The sequence below is a fragment of the Tetranychus urticae genome, chromosome 1 (genome assembly GCF_039701765.1).
Source record: "Tetranychus urticae isolate SD_2017Ah chromosome 1, NJAU_TeUrti_SD_1.0, whole genome shotgun sequence".
Lineage (NCBI taxonomy): Eukaryota > Metazoa > Arthropoda > Arachnida > Trombidiformes > Tetranychidae > Tetranychus > Tetranychus urticae.
This window is the reverse complement of record NC_142958.1, coordinates 12,985,417-13,004,885: the sequence shown is the minus strand read 5'-3', so window position 1 is coordinate 13,004,885 and position 19,469 is coordinate 12,985,417. Positions and strand designations below refer to the sequence as shown.

The 19,469-nt window shown below is 34.4% G+C and overlaps 3 protein-coding genes across 3 annotated transcripts; 2 read left to right on the top strand and 1 right to left on the bottom strand.

Moving 5' to 3' along the window:
• The first annotated feature begins 3,806 nt into the window (after nucleotides 1-3,806).
• Nucleotides 3,807-13,174, top strand: fry (microtubule binding protein furry). The gene is made up of 3 exons (XM_015927935.3): nucleotides 3,807-10,739; nucleotides 11,246-11,446; nucleotides 11,680-13,174. The coding sequence occupies exons 1-3, from the start codon at nucleotides 3,930-3,932 to the stop codon at nucleotides 12,838-12,840; spliced, it is 8,172 nt and encodes a 2,723-aa protein (XP_015783421.2). The 5' UTR covers nucleotides 3,807-3,929; the 3' UTR covers nucleotides 12,841-13,174.
• Nucleotides 13,175-14,477: 1,303 nt separating this feature from the next.
• LOC149094609 (uncharacterized) lies at nucleotides 14,478-16,241 on the top strand. Its single transcript, XM_089266789.1, has 2 exons — nucleotides 14,478-15,924; nucleotides 15,998-16,241. Exons 1-2 carry the CDS (start codon nucleotides 14,914-14,916, stop codon nucleotides 16,148-16,150), a joined length of 1,164 nt encoding a protein of 387 aa, XP_089122915.1. The 5' UTR covers nucleotides 14,478-14,913; the 3' UTR covers nucleotides 16,151-16,241.
• Nucleotides 16,242-16,256: 15 nt separating this feature from the next.
• On the bottom strand, nucleotides 16,257-17,355 carry LOC107361448 (uncharacterized). The gene is made up of 2 exons (XM_015928278.3): nucleotides 16,811-17,355; nucleotides 16,257-16,742 (listed from the first exon to the last, which is right to left on the bottom strand). Exons 1-2 carry the CDS (start codon nucleotides 17,261-17,263, stop codon nucleotides 16,422-16,424), a joined length of 774 nt encoding a protein of 257 aa, XP_015783764.2. The 5' UTR covers nucleotides 17,264-17,355; the 3' UTR covers nucleotides 16,257-16,421.
• Nucleotides 17,356-19,469: the final 2,114 nt, after the last annotated feature.

The window sequence follows — 19,469 nt, the reverse complement described above, 5'->3', positions numbered from 1 at the left end:
TCTAGTTATTTTAACAAACATTTCAATTCGCATTCTCTTGCCTCTGGTCAATAACAGACATGTTTAGTAAATGTTGTTACAATTTGATATAAGGTGGAAAAATTGCTTGGCAAGGTTGCCACGGTAAAGTTAAAGGTGACTTGACTTGTATCCACAAATGGCCATCCATAACACCAACATAGACGTAAATATTTGAAAGTTCATTTCCAGTTAGACCATAATAAAAAAACCAAAAACTTACAAGGGAACATTCTAAAGTATGAAATCGATATTGAGATTTTATTGGTCGCCATCGGTACATTAGACCTTGTTAAAGACTAATAAAACGAAATTAGCTGCTATCTTTTTGATTTCGGCATTTTATCGACTTTTTTCTAAAAAAAATTGTATGCTTTTCTATGAGGATTTGTAATTTCATTTTTAAACTTTGAAATGTTGAAATAGAAACATATACTTTTTATTGCACAATCAGAGTATTCATTAGATGCATTTAAAAAACAAATACAAATCCTCATAGAAAAGCATACAATTTTTTTTAGAAAAAAGTCGATAAAATGCCGAAATCAAAAAGATAGCAGCTAATTTCGTTTTATTAGTCTTTAACAAGGTCTAATGTACCGATGGCGACCAATAAAATCTCAATATCGATTTCATACTTTAGAATGTTCCCTTGTTAGTCAATTTACAAAACTTATAAAAGATTGAAATCAATAGTACTTTAACAAAAATGGGATTCACCCTTTGGATGAATCCCTGCAACTGAAGTTGCTTTTTTTTGTTTGCGGCGATGTCTTGAGTATTACAATACTCGATATAGCCTTTGGCTTTGCAGATTAGGTTACGATTATGTTAATAGTCCGAGTTCACGCATTTATATGCGAAGGGATAGCTTAGAAGCTCTTCCCTGACCGGGTTCGATCCGCAGACCTTTGGATTGTAATCCCAAGCCTTTGCTCACCTCACCACTGGTCAGGGTGAAAGGTTAGCTTGTTAATTGCATTATATTGAAAGCATATTTTTAAATTAAAGGATTTCATCAGAAACTCATCATTAGGAATCAGGTTTAACTATCGCTTCAAGCGGCATTTTCCAAGCCGAGCCTTCATTTCAATCTGAATTTCTTATGCATAAATCAACATGATGTTACATAGCATCTGAAAATCATTTAATATCTAAAGATCTAAAGATCATCTTGATTCCTTGTTATTTAAGGTTGATAAGACCAGAATAACACCGATTGTTCTCACAACCGCCCTTCAAATTCAAACTTACCGTATAATACAATATGGGTACAGCTGGTATTGTATTATATATTAGAATCACAATTTAAAATAGATTAGTCAATTTCAAATTCACTAAATATCGATATTGATAGTCACCAGGAAAACGCATTTTTGAACCATTTTTAAAGGTTGAGAAGACGAAAGGATGAATTTATTAAATGTTATTGTCCAAATTTGTTCTAGAGGATAATCTTCAAGAGCAATTGGCTCATTAATTTTATTTTTTGGTTAAACTTAAATCTACATTCTCTAACAAAATCAACAAAGCGCGTAAAATCAAATGTTCATAAATGCTTTAAAATCCGATAGGTGGAGCCAGCACAAATTTCTAGCAAGCTGCAATTTCATTTCATTTGATAATAACATTGAGCGAGCCGAACAATAATTGAATAAAAAAGAGTCGATTTTCTAAAAATTTAGGCGAAAATCAGAACCAGGATAAAACTTCTGACTGAGTTTGTGATTTAACTTCATTCATTCATTCGGATTCAACTCTTAATGACTTCAGTCAGGCACAAGCTGTTTCGGCTCGTTGGCTGGCTTGCCTTGGCTAGCTATGGTATCTAATCTAGACTCTTCCAGTACAAAGTTTTAATAAATTCAACATTTTTTATAAGAATTGGTGATTCTAATATCAATTATATTCGTCATTTACCGAGTTAATCAATATTTTTGAGGAAAATAAGAGACAGTTTTTGCAACTGAAAACTTGTTGTCGTTTAGGCAAAGGATAACACAACTTTTACAAGTTAAATCTACATTCTTTTATTTCATGGTTTTTTGGATAGTAAAACAATTTCAAATTTATTGAAAATTCAGCCAAACATGTTCTTTTTGGCGATGAGTACAAAAAATGTGTACAAAAAGCTTTCTCGTTTATAAATTGTCTCGGTGCATTTGGTGTCTCGTCATCAATTTTCAATCAATCGAGGTTGTTGAAGAGCAACATTTCCCTGTAGTTATTTTAACCAACATTTCAATTCGCATTCTCTTGCCTCTGGTCAATAACAGACATGTTTAGTAAAAGATGTTACAATTTGATATAAGGTGAATAAGTATTAGAGGTTAGCACGGAATCTCAAAAGTAATTTGTCTTATCAAGACACATGGCCATCCATAATATTGGAAAGTTCACTTCATATCGACCATAATTAAGAAACAAAAGCTTAGTCAATTTACAAATCGCATTTTAAAAGATAGTACAATATTGGACCCAAATTAGACAAAAAATGGGCCACCCTTGCGGGTGGAACCCACCAACTTGCGTTGGTTTCAACCTAAGTTGAAGTTTACTTGGTTTAAATTCAAATGACTTTAAATTCAAGATTTGTTTTTGTTTTAGATTGGTTTTGTTTAGATTTGTTTTTGTTTAGATTTGCTTTTGTTCAAGGTTCATTTTGTTTTTCACCCTGACTGGGTTCGATCCGCAGACTTTGAGGTCGTCACCTCTAGCCTTTGCTTATCTTACCACAAGTCAGGGTATAAGAATTGCTTGTTATTTTCATTTTGTTCAAAACATAAGTGCAAATGAAAAAATTTGATTTGAAACTAATTATTAGCAAACAGGTTAGGTTTAGTTGTCCGTGAATGGACTTTAGCTTTTAAAATTTCATAATTGTCACCCAGTAATAAATTATTGTGCTGTTAACCGTGTTTAAACATTACTCAATATCAGACAAATTCTTTTCGGATTGAAATTTACATCATTTTTTTCAGTCGAATCTTCATTTAAATCTGACTTTTTAGACGCAAATTATCAGCGGATCAGATCTGAGGTTTAAATTAACTCTCCATCAATGTTTATTTAGTTCTTATTATCAAATTTAATATCTAATGTTGAGTATCATCAATGAATTTAAAGGTTGCTAAGACCAGAATAACATCAATTGTTCTCACAACCGTTCCTTCAAATTGACCCTTACCGTATAATACAATATGGGTATTACAATATGGGTAGCTGATATTGTATTCTGTATTAGAATCACAATTTAAAATAGATTAGTCAATTACAAATTCACTAAATATTGATATTGATAGTCAGTCACCTTTGAACACGCTTTTAAAGTTAAGGTTGAGAAGCCGAAAGGATAAGTTTAGTAGATGTTCTTGTCCAAATTTGTTCTAGAGGGTCATCTTAACGAACAATTTGCTTATTTTTACATTGCATGGCTAGACTTAAATCTACATTCATCAATACAATCAACAAATTGTAAAAATATAAAATGTTTATAAACGCTTTAAAATGCTTGATCCGATAGGTGGCGCCAACACATAATTTTACCAAGCTGCATTTGATTTCATTTGATAATAACATTGAGCGCGCCGAACAATAATTGAATGAAAAAGAGTCGATTTTCTAAAAATTTAGGCGAAAATCAGAACCAGGATAAAACTTCTGACTGAGTTTGTGATTTAACTTCATTCATTCATTCGGATTCAACTCTTAATGACTTCAGTCAGGCACAAGCTGTTTCGGCTCGTTGGCTGGCTTGCCTTGGCTAGCTTTGATATCTAATCTAGACTCTTACCTTGTTTTGATGGGAGCTTCAACAAAACAGTTGTTACTAAAGTTTAATGAATTTATGTGTTTCAATCAAAATGATTATGTTTATTAAATAAAGATACTTCCTTCACTCTTTGGTTATTATGGAAAATGACGTTAAAATGAATTTCTTAGGTGGTGAAGTGAAAGATTTACCCTGGGTCAACAAACGAGACCGAAATAACCTGAACTTAACCAAAGATGGTAAACCAGGAGAGTTTATTATTAAAACATTGTTCAATGAGTTTGTAATTTCAACCGAGAAAAAGATTGACTTTGTATTGACAAATGATACTTTGGAAAAGCCAATATCTAAATCCCTACAAAAGGGTGAGGATAGTGTTTTTGACCAACTTTTAATTGCCCTTGGATCGGTTGCAGAACATTGTTTACCTTCTCTGTTGTCTACTTTGTTTGCCTGGTATGATAGGCAGTTGATAGCTACAGCTGATTACATTGAAACCAAAGGATTCAAAGCCAATCTATCTGACTCTCAATCTAAGGGTACTAATAAAAGTTCCTCCTCTGGCTGTGATATCTATGAAAAATCTGAACAACTTTATACCTTGGAGAAACGAGATCTTTGTGTTGAATTTATTTTCTGTCTATTCCTGATAGAAGTTCTTAAGCAACTTCCCCTCCATCCTGGACATGAAGATTTGATCAGTCATATAGAGAATCTCGCTTTCAAGCATTTCAAGTATCGTGAAGGTGCCAAAAATGATCCCAACTATCAAAATATCAACATTGTTGCTGACCTTTATGCCGAAGTCATCGGTGTATTGGCTCAAGCCAGATTCCATTCTGTTCGTAAACGGTTCATGGCTGAGCTCAAAGAATTGCGAAGTCGAGAGCCGAGTATGGTCACTACCCAGTCCATTATTAATCTACTTATGGGCATGAAATTTTTCCGCATTAAAATGGTTCCTATTGAACAATTTGAAGCGTCTTTCGAGTTTATGCACGAATGTGCCCATTACTTCATTGAAGTCAAAGATAAAGATATCAAGCACAATTTAGCTGGATTGTTTGTTGACATTCTTTCACCAGTTGCTGCTACGGTCAAAAATGAAGTCAATGTTCCTTGTCTTAAAAATTTCGTTGAGATGCTTTACCCGTTAACTCTGGATTTGTGTGTTAAAAAGAAACACACTTATGCCCTTTTTCCTCTGGTAACATGTTTACTATGCGTTTCTCAGAAACAGTTTTTCCTTAAAAATTGGCACTGTTTTCTTTCCATGTGCCTTTCTCATCTTAAAAATCGCGATAGTAAAATGTCCAAATTAGCAATGGAATCGCTTCATCGTTTACTATGGGTTTACATGATTCGTATCAAGTGTGAATCAAATACTGCTACCCAATCCAAGTTACAAAGTATTGTTTATTCATTATTTCCGAAAGGATCCAAAGCTGTTGTGCCCAGAGATGTTAATTTAAGCTTTTTCGTCAAAATAATTCAGTTTATTGCTCAAGAAAAATTGGATTTTGCCATGAAAGGAATTGTTTATGATTTACTTTCAGTTGACCGTCCAATAAAAGTGATTTTTGCTCCTGAGCGAATGACGATTGGTTTGAGAGCATTCATTGTGGTTGCCGATAGTCTACAACAGAAAGAAGGTGAACCGCCAATGCCTCGAACACCTGGAGTAATGCCTTCAGGAAACACCCTCCGAGTGAAAAGAACCTATTTAAACAAAATGTTGACTGAAAGAATGGCCAAAAATATTGGTGTCAATGATTACTATCCTCATGTACTAAAATCTCTTAATGATATTCTCAAAGCTTTAGATCTACAATTTGGTAAACCGCTAATGCTTACCACAGTCCAAAACATAAACAAAGAGCCTGATGACATGATAACTGGTGAAAGGAAACCTAAAATTGATCTCTTTCGAGCTTGTATTGCAGCAATACCACGTCTAATTCCCGATGGTATGTCCCGCACCGATTTAATTGATCTACTTTCACGATTAACTGTTCACATGGATGAGGAACTAAGAGTCTTGGCATGGCAAGCCTTGCAGCATATCATAAACAATTTCCCTGAATGGAGAGATGATGTTGTTGAAGGTTTCATCAACTTTATTTTATCTGAAATCAATGACACTTTTCCTCAACTGTTAGATAATGCTCTTCGAATGCTACTCCAGCTTCTTGCCAGTTGGAAGACTTCTATTCAAGCTAGTGGAACCAGCAAGTCTCCTGATGAAGCAGAACTTCTTACTTGTAAAGGACAACACACTATACTTATTATTCATCGATTGGAAGCTATTGGTTTGGTTATGCTTGTAAGCTGTCGTCAACCAACCCGACGTTTGGCTGCTAATTTGTTAAAAGAAACTCGAAGCTTGTTGAAATGTTTTTCTTCTGTAGCTGAATCAGAAGATCCTGTACTTGATGTTATTGATAGGATTCGACCATCTGTTTTAGAAAATTGTCTTCACACAATTCCCGCTTCTGAAAGAAGTGTAATTACTTCATCTTCGTACAATGTTGATATTCAATGGTTGGCAGATCGCACCGGTTCTGCTTGGTTAACTGTTACTAATGAAAATGAAATTGAAATCAATCGATCAGCTGCAGAAATAAGAGCTGATTCGATGATTAAAATGAATGCCTGGTCTTCCATCATTACAGGTTTAATGTCTGAAGTTTCCAAAGTTTGTACTTCAGCTACATTTTTCGCTTGGTCTTTAGCATGTCAGCGTCTTAATTACCTTACGGTTCATATTGATACTACATCTATCAACGACAATCGAGCCTCAGTGCTACTCAGAGGAGCTTCTTCTAATGTTAAAAAATCTCCCAATGAACGAGATGCTTACCTTGCTCTATGGAAAAATTATCTCATGTTTGCCTGCTCAATCGTTCCTTCTAGTTCCTCAGTCTCAAGCAATGCCAAATTGATGTCGCACGATTTAAGCTCATCTCCAGACAGTATGGCTTCTGAACGTTCATTGGACAATAAATCACCCTTAAGCAGAGGAATCAGTGCTTCATGTTTATTTTCACAAATTTTGCCTCACATTAAAAATGAAAATAATGAAATTAGAAATGCAGCAATCTTTGGACTTTCACATATCAACCCATTCGCAGTGAAAGAATTGATGGAAGAATTGATTCCATATATAAGAGAGGCAATCGATCGCAACAAGGAGAATAATAGAAAAAGAAAATTGCGAGAATTTTTACGTATTCAGTTGGGAATTTTACTTGAACTTTTGGCTAGCAGAGGAATCTTTGGTCTCAATTCAACAACATTAGACCGAGAAGCAGATGGACTGAATAATACGTTTGTTGAATATATTGACGGTCTTCGTCTTTATTTAGAAAACGAAAATGACAAGGAAAATCCAAATATCCTTGAAATTCGTATTAAATTTTGTGGATTCATCAATAATCTAGTTAAATCGTTTCCCTTGGAAAGTCGATCAAAACTCTTGAGTCGTGATTTGAGAGCCAATTTATTCCAGCTATTTGCTTCTTGGTCAGGAAAATACAGCCAATGTCTAATTGACTCAAAGACAACTCAAAATATCATCGGCAACACATCATCTGAACTTGAGTTTATGGCTCTGGAAGCTATGTCTTCAGTTCTTGCCTGTGGACATGTTTTTGATAATTCATATCTATTAGAAGACAGTTCAGTTTACACTTGGCTTCGAGGTATCCTTGCATCGTCCGATGAAAAAGTGACCAAACTTGCGCACGAAACCATTGTTCTTCTTCTTGAATTCAACCCAGACACTGGACCTCTCCTCGACTGGCTGGTTGACGCATGTTATTCACAAAAAGTATCGGTTTCTGATAGCTGTTTCACTGCAATTGCCACCATTTTCAGCCTTCGTGACTATCCATGTGACCATTACATTGCAATAATAAATGTAACTCTTATGAATGTTGGAAGTCCGAGAGCAAACATTTCAGAAATGGCTTTTAACCTGCTCCAGATTCTTGACCATCGTTTCTTTGGTTCAGGCAAAAAATTGGCTCTGAATGATGACTTTGAAAAACCAGAAAAAAACATTTCCAATTTTGAAAAAATTTTGGAAGATGATGAACCTGAAGAAGTGTCTGATGAAGAAATTTCTGGCGTTCAGTTGAGAAAAAAGGACAACTCTAAGCACGAATTCAAGCCTTTCGAACCACTGCTAAATTCAAGTTTTCCCCTCAATCAATCAGAACTGTCTCAAAGAATGGCCAAACTGCATGCTGACCTTACGATGCCATTTTTCTCTGAAATTACTTTTCGCCTTCAAATGGCACGTCCATCTATTTGCCGTAACATGCTTGACTATCTTAAACCTTGGTTAACTGATATGGAACTTGTTGATTCCTATGTTATCCCACAAACTAGTCCACTTTTAAATAATTACAATTCTAATCATGACTGTGATGATCATTTACCTAAAGGATGGGGTTGTGCCGAAGCAACAGAAATGGTTCTAAACAATTTATTTTACATAACAGTTAAATTCGGTGATGAGTATTCTAAAGAGATTGAAAAGCTTTGGTTCTGTTTATGTTCCAAATTTCCCAACAATATGAGAATAATCATAAGATATTTGTTTATTGTTACTGGTTTATCACCAAATGAACTTCTTCCATTTGCCAAACGAGTTGCTCTTTACATGGCACGAGTTCGTCCCGAAAGGTTTATTGATGAAATGATGGTTGAACTACAAACAGTTGAATATCTTAATTGTGTCATAGAACGAACCGAGACTCCACCATTTTTCCGAATAACTGCCCGTAAAGAAAATGGTCATTCAGAGGAAGGAACTGTAACCGCAATAAATTTTGAAGGAAGCAACCGAATCTCGATGAACCTTGAACAAGGTACATTACATACTAAAAGACATTCAACTGAAAGTGGTGCCGCTGATCGAATCTTTGCATCAGTTGAAAATGCATCTTCACAGGCAACAGAAAATTCAACTGGATCAACTGTTTCTGGAGGAATGAGTACCAACAGAATAGATCGTCTTTCTTCCATGACTGAAGATCCTACAGTCATTTCATTTGCCTCTGTAACTGAGGAAAGTTTAATGCTTCTCGCTCGTGTCGCCGAATCTGAAGTTTGTCAACCATCTTCAAGACAACCACATCCCTTGCCTATGCCAGAGTTTGGTGGTTATTATGCGCCATTAACTGAATTTTTACCCGATAGCTCACAGCCTGTGGTTGGCTTCCATCGATGTAACCTTGCTCTCATTTTACTGTGTGATGTCGTCTCTGATGGAATACCCATTGATTGGTCTCCGCATATTCCAATCATGCTTAACATTATCTTCCTTGGTCTTGATCATCCCAAAATATTGGTCCACGAACATTGTAAACAATTGCTTCTTAACTTGTTGATAGTTTGTTGTGTTCACAATGACCCATTAACCATAAGTCGAATTATGTTGAACAACAAGACAGCTCGTTTAAAGTATAATTTAACCATTAACCCAGCCATACCTGAACCAATACCCAACTTTACTGAACCTCCCGCTGATCGTACCAACAACTTGTTAACTGATTGTTGTCTTAGTCAGTGTCGTTTAGGACGTAAATGTTTCGACATGCCTTCCAATCCATCTTTAAATGACATGGGAAAAGAGAATTGGTCTGTTCCTTCTGAAGACGTTAGTGATAACTGTTCTAATAATTCATCTGATGAACAATTGAATAGCTCAATGAATTTGGAAATGTTGGTTAAATGTTTAATTCAATTTCTTGACTTTAAACGAGGCTCAATACTCTGGAATTGTGAAGACATTACAGCCAAAGTTTGGTCTGTTAGAAGTGCTGCTCAATTGTCTTATTTTCTTGAACACATTCTCCTCGTTTTCAAAGAATCACTTGTTCGAGGTCACATCGAGGAAAGGTGGGCTGAAGTTGCTCTCCAATTAGCATTGTCTTGTTCCTCTCGCCATTATGCCGGTCGATCATTGCAAATTTTCCGAGCTATTAAGCTTCCAATAAACTCGAGAATGCTTTCAGATATTTTATCTCGTCTTGTTGAAACGGTTGCTGAGCCAGGTGAAGATATGCAAGGTTATGTAACTGAACTTATGTTGACCCTTGAATCAGCTGTTGACTCGCTCAATTCGGAGCGTCATATTCTTAGTGAATACATAAAAGCCTTGTTCAAGAATCGTTCAGCTCATTCAGGCCCAGATCAAGGTGATGATCGAGGCGGATCTTCACCAACAGCTCCACCTCCATCAAGTGCTTCAAGCCAAGCAACAGTAACTTCAAGCAGTTTTCCCAACTCTAGTTATATGACAGCACAACACTTGGATCGTTTAAATCACGCTGATAGAATGAATCGAAGCATCTCTATCACTATACCTGAAAGAAAATCAGCAATTTCCATGGGATCACCAAACATAGAGCATCGAGAAATGAGGTTTAGAAGCAACACAGAGGTTGACTTTCGAATGGCTCATCGACACTCTGCTGACTACAATTTTGGTAGATCTCGAAGTGCTCAATCACTTAAAACTGGTGAAGATCAAATAATGTCTTCAGAAGATCGTATATCCTTGTTGGCTCAATTTTTCTGGATTTCAGTGGCTATGCTTGAAACTGATTATGAACATGAATTTTTACTTGCTCTTCGATTGATGGAGAAAATTCTTGCCTACTTTCCATTGGAACGAAATGATACCCAAGAAAAGGTGGAAAAGGTTATTCTACAGTCTAAATGGATTAACTTTCCTGGTGTTCATGCAATGTTGCTTAAAGGTTGCACTTCAACCGCCACTTATCAAGCAACCATCTATTTGCTTCATCGTCTAACACCATTTTTAGACTTATCATTTGTTGATCCAAGTGAAAACATCGATTCATTTCCTTTCAACGTATTTGCTTTGTTACCTTACATGTTGGCAAATTATGACGATCCAAATGCTCTTTGTATTCATGTAAGTAAAACCTCCTTAAACGTCTACACATAATGGATGAGATTGTTTAGTAAAAGTGTGATAATAATTGTGAAATAATTCATTAGTTAAAGACCATGTCAGAATGAACAGCAGTAAATGCTTTTTTCTAATCACTTTGAGCCTAATCTTTTATGCTCATCTCTTGTTTATTAATGTTAATATTCAAGTCATTTTTTTCATCTGCCGTGGAAGATATTATAGTGAAAAAACACAGTAATCGTGATTGGAGAACTATGAAAATGGATGAAAAAGGATTGTGCTTTGTTCTGAAAATATGTAACAATAGCAAATCATCAATTTGAATCTAAAATAAAATGCCAAAAAATCTGTATACAAAATAATATGAGTTCAGACTAGATGAGAAGCAAAGATTAAGAAAAATTTAACTTTAGGAAAACAAATTGGCTTCCAAACTTTTCTGGTTTATTTTCATCTAATTTTCACTCGTTCTTTTCTTTTTCCCATTGTCTCACTTTTTCCTGTAGGCTTCCAAAAAATTTGCTGAATGGTGCACCACAAAGGTTGAAACCGGAACACAAAACATGGAAAACTTGGCTACTGTAATGACCTTATACAGTAAAAAGGCTTTCAGCAAAGAAAGTTTCCAATGGACTAAATGTGTTGTTAAATATTTATTTGATGCTTATCCATACAACTTTCCATCTCTAGTAACATTCCTTGTTGAGGTAAATTTAAACCTTTTGCCATAAAATTTATAGCATAAACACATTGCATTGCAAAAGGGTATCTTTATTAATTTTAAAATTAATTTAGCTTAGTTATCTAATTATTAGACTCGAAAAGGTTAAGGACGACAGATGAAGACATTATTATTAGACAATTTAATATTGAAAATTCACTTTCAAGGCGTTTTGATATTTTAAGCAAACATCTAATAATTTCTCATTTAAATTGACAGGTCTTGGATAAAGGTCCATCTTCTTTGAGCAGTCACGTTCTGTCCATTTTACATTGCATGCTGCATTATATGGACATCACCACTTCTTCATCATCTTTAAATAACGATTTATCCAAAATTGTTCATAAATATATTGAAGGACCTCAGTGGAAGGATTCACTGAAAATATTAAAACTGGTCGTTGCACGATCTTCAACACTTGCCGCTGCTCCTTCTTACACTTCATCCAACATTGCCTCAATATCATTATCATCTTCTTCAACCATATCAGGCACTACACCAGCTTACTCTTCAATCATCCCAGCCGACACTGTTAGCATAGCTTCTGGTGCGTCATTTGCTGATTCAGAGTTTGGTATTCGCCGAGAGTTGCCCGGTCGTACCATTGAGTTTTCCTTTGATTTGACTCAAACCCCGATTGTTGGTCGAAAGTACATTGTAGATGAAAAGAAGAATACGGCAAAAGATGACGAATTCAAACAGCCACAAACGCCACAACAGCAACAGTCACAACAGACTTCCGAGAGTGAAGAAGATAATACAAAAGAAGTAAACAAAACCAAAGCAAGTGGAGTTGATTCAGCTTCAACTAATAATCCAGCTTCACCTCGTCGCAGCCTTTCATATAATCATTCATTTAATGAAGGCTCCAACTGGAAGCGACCCTGGTTATCGCAGTCAAGAACACGGGAAAAGTTGATTGGTTTACTGCGCAGTTTTGGCAAAAGTGTCGGTCTTCCTAAATCACCGTCTGTTATATTTAGTCAAAATAGTGACATCATCGAGAGACAGTCTTCCATGGGGTCGAGTGAGGAAGATATAACCAATACCAATAATGATGTTTCCGCAGAGAGTAAACACGATGACAATGGTAATAGCGATCAATTTGGTCTCTTCAAAGACTTTGATTTCCTCGAATATGAACTGGAAAGTCAAGAGGGCGAAAGTATGGATAACTTCAATTGGGGAGTTCGACGTCGATCTTTAACCAATCTTGATGATACTCCTGAAAATGATTTGCGAACTGGAAGTCCACATCAAAGTGATATTGTTCCCAGTAAAGATGAAGCTTCCTCTGATGAGGAGGGTGACTATGTTTCACCTACTTCCTATGATGGACTCAATGATCTCTCTATTTCTACACTTTACTCAAATTCTTGAATGTTTTTTATTCCAACAAAAATATCAACATTTTTTTTAACCAATGAGTAAACAAATGTTATTTTACTCTATCGCTAAATGATGAATAAATTAACCCGAAAACCAAAATGCAACATTGTGGCTAAAGACAAGCAATATTAATCTCTTAACAAAATTAAATTTTGTGCTTAATTCTTCCAAGAATCAGAATAATCGTTATTTAATTTGTTTGCTCTTTCATTCTGATTCATTATATCAATAACTTTCAATTTTTTTCATCTCATAAATGATGATCACGTTATTTTGTTGTCATTTTTTAATTTATATTAAAAATAAATATTAAATTTACCATTAACCCAGTCTCTTAATGAGCTTATTATTAATACACTCTTTATTTGAATACATTCAGAGATTGATCGATCTCATCTTAAAATTATTACAGCTATCAAAATTTTCTGGTTTCTGGTTAAGTGGAAGCAGACGGTCAAAATGCAAGCTGTCACCTTGGACGAATCCAGTATTTATTGTAATAAAGTTTATTTCATTTCAAACATTTCGCTGAAAGTTCAATGTCAATATATTGATGCATTTTGGAGCTATGTGCTATGCTCGAAAAAAGCGTGCGTTAGCTCATAATATAAATACTATTTTGCGCCGATCGGGGTCGAGCCTAACGTAACGTTATGTGGAGTGAATATGTAAATAATTACTCTTCTCCATTGTCAACATCTAGTGTTGTCGATGTTATCGACGCTTTTTTGTCCATCATTTGCAATGGTATATTCATTTGAGTTGGTCGACGGGGACGATCATAGCTGAATGTCGATGAGCTTGAAACTATTGAATGATTATCTGTGGGCTGGGAAACGACTGGTGTTGAATTGACTTCATTTTTGTCCTGGCCACAATTAAACAAAATGTAAACAAAGTAACAGCAACCAAAACAGTCGATGCACCTTAAACCAGGCCAGACGGGTTTCCACTTGGAGGGTTTACTTTTAATTTCACTCGATTCCAGTTGATCAACATTGTCGATCACTTCACTAAAGTCACTGTAATTTATTGAATCTTGTTCAGGCTCTTCCATATTTAAATAAAAAAAACGAGATTTATTTATCCACTAAGGTTAAACCAGAGCAATGGGAGTAACTGTTGACTTGTTTTTCATGTTTAACAAGAGTTCATGATTGATCAATGTGTAAGAATAAGGCAAAAAGATTGTCAACTCATTTAACGGTTATTAAGTAAATTAATACTAATTGTGTATTAACAATGGCACTTTTTAACTGTCATTGTTAGGGAAAGACACTGCATGTTCCCTGTACATCATTGTGCTTCAGATTTAGCACAAAATACATTAGGATGAATAAAGTTGAAACTAACAATCAGTATTAAATCCACTTTTAAACATGTAAAGGATTTTCATTTAAGTTTGTCTTAAAGGCAAAAGCTGAATGAGCTCTATTGGTCAGTCATTAACACCATCTATTGGGTTGTGAAAATCAACAATTGTTACTTAATTAAATTTAATTTTTATAAATTTTTCAATAGATGGTGTTGACCTTTGTTTTTCTGTGTCTAATGGCTGGTTATAAAATGGTCTCAAAATGTTACATGTATTTTCATTGACCAGTTATTGAAAGATGGTTTATTATTGATATACTGAAAGCAAATGTTTCAAAATTAATTTTAAGTAAATGATTTGTATGTTCTTGTGCATTGATTTGCGTAAATTAATGGTAAATCGATTGGACTTATTCCAACAGCTCAAATAAGAGTTTAAATAAATTGTATAAAGTGTCTCCAGTAACAATAAATATATCATTTACTTGAATATTTAAAAAAGGCATTGATCAACAATTGATAATGTTTCTATTGGTCAACATCATTAAAATTGACTTTTATTCAGATCTGAACGACTAAATTCATTACATCAATATTTAATGCAACTTTAGCTTTAGCGACAATTTTAATAGCTTTTCCATTTGTATCATTGATGAAAGACAAAACTTTGAATCCTTTTTGAGTTCGTCTAACATTGAAAAATTTATTCCTATTCTTGAATCAGTTTACTCACTTTGGGTTAAGACGAAAATGTCTGACATTGCGATTTTGAAAAGTTTATTGAGCAAAAATGAAATGATTTATCCACCAATTTCTATCGATTCATTCTCCTCGAAATGGAATCTAATGACTTCATCAACAAACGGAATAATAGGAAATCTCTTGTTTCTACTGACAGCTGGTCTGATGGTCGCGAGATACTTAATTAAATTGCCGACCATTTCATTAGAATCAACATTTACCATCAATCCTGCGGAAGCGATGTATTCAGCGATTAAAGTTTTCGTTCTTACTTTATTCCACTTCAAATACAATCAAAGATTTTTCGATGAAATCATAACTCGCTTTAAAGCAATAAACATTGATTTCGATGATCAAACTCGAAAATATTTCTGGACTCGTCGAGCAGCTTATAGAATACTGCTTGTTCTCGGTTACATGCTTCGAGTTTACTATTTAATCGTCCTTTACAAGTATTCTTGGCCACATCAATCTAGCGATCAAACTCCAAAACTTTATTCTATCGGAGCAAGATTGAATGACGATCCGTTTAATTACTGGACATCTCTGTTGGCTTCATCAATAACTGTTCCTTTGTCGCTATTTCATATCTCGACTTTTATCGATTTAGCAATGTTGGTTCAATCGGCTCTTTATTATATCAATAACCAAGTGACTGCTATCAGTAAAGAGATGAACATTGATGGAAGTAAATTGGATTGTAAGGCTGTGAAAACACTTCGATGGCAATACCTTTTGGTGCATCGCTTAGTTGATAAATCAAGTTCGCTCACGAATCTTTGCACATTTGGTTTGATTAGCTATTATATGACCTTCTTCATCTTTTGCTTTTACACTTTGGCATTTGACGATCACATTTTACCAATCAAAATAAGTACGATATTACAAACTTCAGGAATACTTATTGTACTCTGTTTGATTATTCATGCGGTTGTAACAATTTACACCAAATCTCAAGAATCTTTGCCCACTTTGTACAAATTATCATTTGAAACTGAGTCATTTCAAATTCTGAATGAGGTGAGTACTTGAAGCGAAAATATTTTATCAAATTTTTACATCAATATATTAATTGAATCTCGTTTTTCCTCAGATCTCTCTATTCCTTTATCGTATCGGATTCAATGACGTTGGATTCTCGTTCGGTGGAATTTTCATGATTACTCCAGATTTTATATCAACTCTGGCTGCTGTAACAATAACAGTTATCATCGCTATCCCGTCATTCATAGTTCCATCTTCATAAAAGATAACTTAAAACGATAAGGATTGAAGGTAATCCAATCTTGCAATCCAATGCTTTATATGCTTGCGCGATACACGTCATTATTTGTAAATAAAACTCAAGATAATTGTGCTTAATGAATGTTTTATCTTTTATTTCATAAGTATAATGGCTTTACCGAATAATTTTAAACAATTGTCTCAATATAATTGTTTTTATTGCTAAACCATACGATGATTCTAATTGATTAATACCAGTTTTAACTTGATTTATTAATCAAGCAAAAGTAAGCTTATTGGGCAAAAGGATCAGCAATCAACATGCCAGAGTCTGAAACAACAATCGAACCAGTCATGTTGCTTGCCGCATCAGATGCGAGGAAAGCTATTGTATTGGCGATTTCTATTGGTTCAGCAAGCCGTTTCATTGGTTGCAATGAAGCTGCACGTGCCCTAAAGGCTTCCAGATCGGTTAGCTCTCGTTGAAAGTTCGTTCGAGTTACTCCTGGATTAACTGAATTTACTCGAACATCAGGAGCCAGTTTACCAGCCATGCACTTCGTAAACATATCAAGAGAAGCTTTTGACATACAATAAGACCAAACTGGTGGAATCTGTAGATGAAACAAAAACAAAATTAAGACATTCAGTTTGCTTGTGAAACCATGTTATTAATACTCACTGGTTTCAGGCCTACAATACTTGAAACATTAACAATAGCTCCTTTGGTTTGCTTCAAGTGTGGTACAGCCAATTCAGTAAGACGAACAACAGCTCGAACATTAATCTGCATAATTCGATCATATTCATTCATAGCATCTGGTTCACCAAATCCTTTAGTTCCATCAATAGCAGCATTGTTGACTAAAATGTCCAAAGTTTTATAAACAGAAATGGTTTTTTCAAAGGTTCGAACCACGTCTTCATCTCTAATAAAATCAGCCTTGGTAACAACAGGCTTGTGGTGATGAGGTGACTTTGCTTCACATTCAGCAGCAACTCTGTCCAGTTTACTTTGATCACGTCCAACTATAGATACTTTAGCTCCTAAAGATGAGAAGAGTATAGCTGTTGCAGCTCCAATCCCATCACTTGAGCCAGTAATTAAGGCTACTTTATTGTTTAAATTGATCATAATGTAAAATTGACTGTGATTACACTTAATAATAAACAGTTGAAGTAAACAGAGTGAATGTAACTATCAGTTTATTTTCTGAATAACAACTTGAGACTACAATTGTCTTTAAATACCCGATGGATTTTATACCCATAATAGCGATGAAATAAAGAGGTGGGTTTTGGGGCTCATGCTCATTATAAAATGTGGACTTGTTTTCAGAAATTTTAGAGTCGAAGGTACTCATTAAAGCATCGATAAAATGTTTATTCTGTTTAAGCCGTTATTATCTACCGTCTGCGCAAATTGAGGCACTTATCAGATTGAATTTTCACTTGACAACAGTCAGCCACTTACCAAGTTGCGACGCACTTACAGTATCCTTGCCTAGTGCTTTGATTAATTGTTTCCTTTCAGTTCATTGATTGATGATGAAAGTTGATAAATACAGAGTTTGCCTAATTTGATTACTTCATTGCATTTATCATTACCAGTTTCAAATTGTTTGCAAGTTAAGATTATTTACAATTATATTTCCCGTTTCATATTGTGTAATTAATCAGTAGATTTATCCGGGAATCCCAGAGTTGATACTGATTGTAGATTACTGATTCTTTAATGAGTACCTTCGACTCTATGATTTCTTGTAAACAAGTCCATATTTTATAATGAGCATGAACTCAAAAGCATTTTGAGCATGAATTTGCCGTCGCAAGTTTTTATTCAAAAGGTAAACGGATAGTTACATTCACTATGTTTATATCAACTATTTATTAAGTTAATATTAATATTATTAAGTATAACCACAGTCCTGGTGATAAAAAAGCCATAGTTGGACATGATCAAACTGAACTGGATAAAGTTGCTGCTGAATATAAAACAAAATCACTTCATCACTAAAGCCTCTTGTAATATTAATAATAAAAGCTGAATTTAAAAAGATATTTTGGTAAGCAATGCTGGTGTTGCTTGTAATAAAAAGCTTTGTGATCCTGGTTATCTTGATGATTATGATCAAATAATCCATGTAAATGTTCGAGATATTATTCAATTAGCTACAGCAATTCAGCGAATCTAAAGGTCTATTATAAAAGTCGGTAGCGCTGGTAGTTTTCACGGGCTAAGGGGGTCAACATGGGACATTTAAATTGAGATGCAATCAGGTTAATCTTTTAAAATTAAGTCTAAGGCTTATAATGATGGTTGAACTAACTGTTAGTTACTACAAAGTTAAATAACTTTGATTACAAAGATTTTCAAGTAGAGATTTTGTAGCTTGTTGAAATATAGAATCTTATAAAAAGATATCACAAAAATTATTTTGTATAACCACATACTGATAAATATTATAATTAAAAATTAATTAAAATTTAAAGCGAAAAATCAAGAATCTTCAATTTCGCTTTTTTGGTCGACTCTCTATGCTCAACTTGAAATGAAAAATTCATGAAATTATCGCAAATTATTCGTTTTGCCCTCCTTCTATGGATGCCCTACTCATTCATTGTCAAAAATCAATCAAATTCACCTAATAATCAAAAAACATTTGCCGAGCAAATCAAAGGGTTCCTTTTGTGATGAATGAATTTTAAAGTATTATTTTTCATTAAATTAATGTATCACTTTATCTAATGAAATTAAAATAAGTTATTTCAAATTATTGAGAGTAACCTTAATACAATGAAAAAAATTATCGGAGAAACTTTTGTTCCAATTTGATTGAGAATATATGGATGTTTTGTGCAGTATTACTTGGTTTCGTCTGAAGATGAAAGTAGTACAATACTAGTCGGGCAGAATCCAGAAAGTAATACTTTTCTATGAATGTAAATTTTGATATTTTTTCTTCAACAAGTTCAAAATATCATAGTCTGATGATAATTCACAGAAGACAATGCAAGAAGTGCTATCGAAAAAGCTGTAGTAATGATCAGAAAATCAGAATTTTTTGCAGGGTGTTTTTCAAATTCATCTTAATGCATTAAAATGTGCACAAAAAACGCTTTGACATTATTCTACCGTCATGATCACTTGACATTGCTTCTTCGATAGCATTGCTTACACTTTCAACCATGATTTGTCGTCTAGTATTGCACCCGTCATCTTCAGAGAAAACGAAGGAATGCCGATCCATGTATACTTAATCATGAAACAAAAATTTCTCTGAAAACTTTAATCATTAGTCAGCAATCAACTTTTGGCTCGTCTTCATGAGACCGCGTAT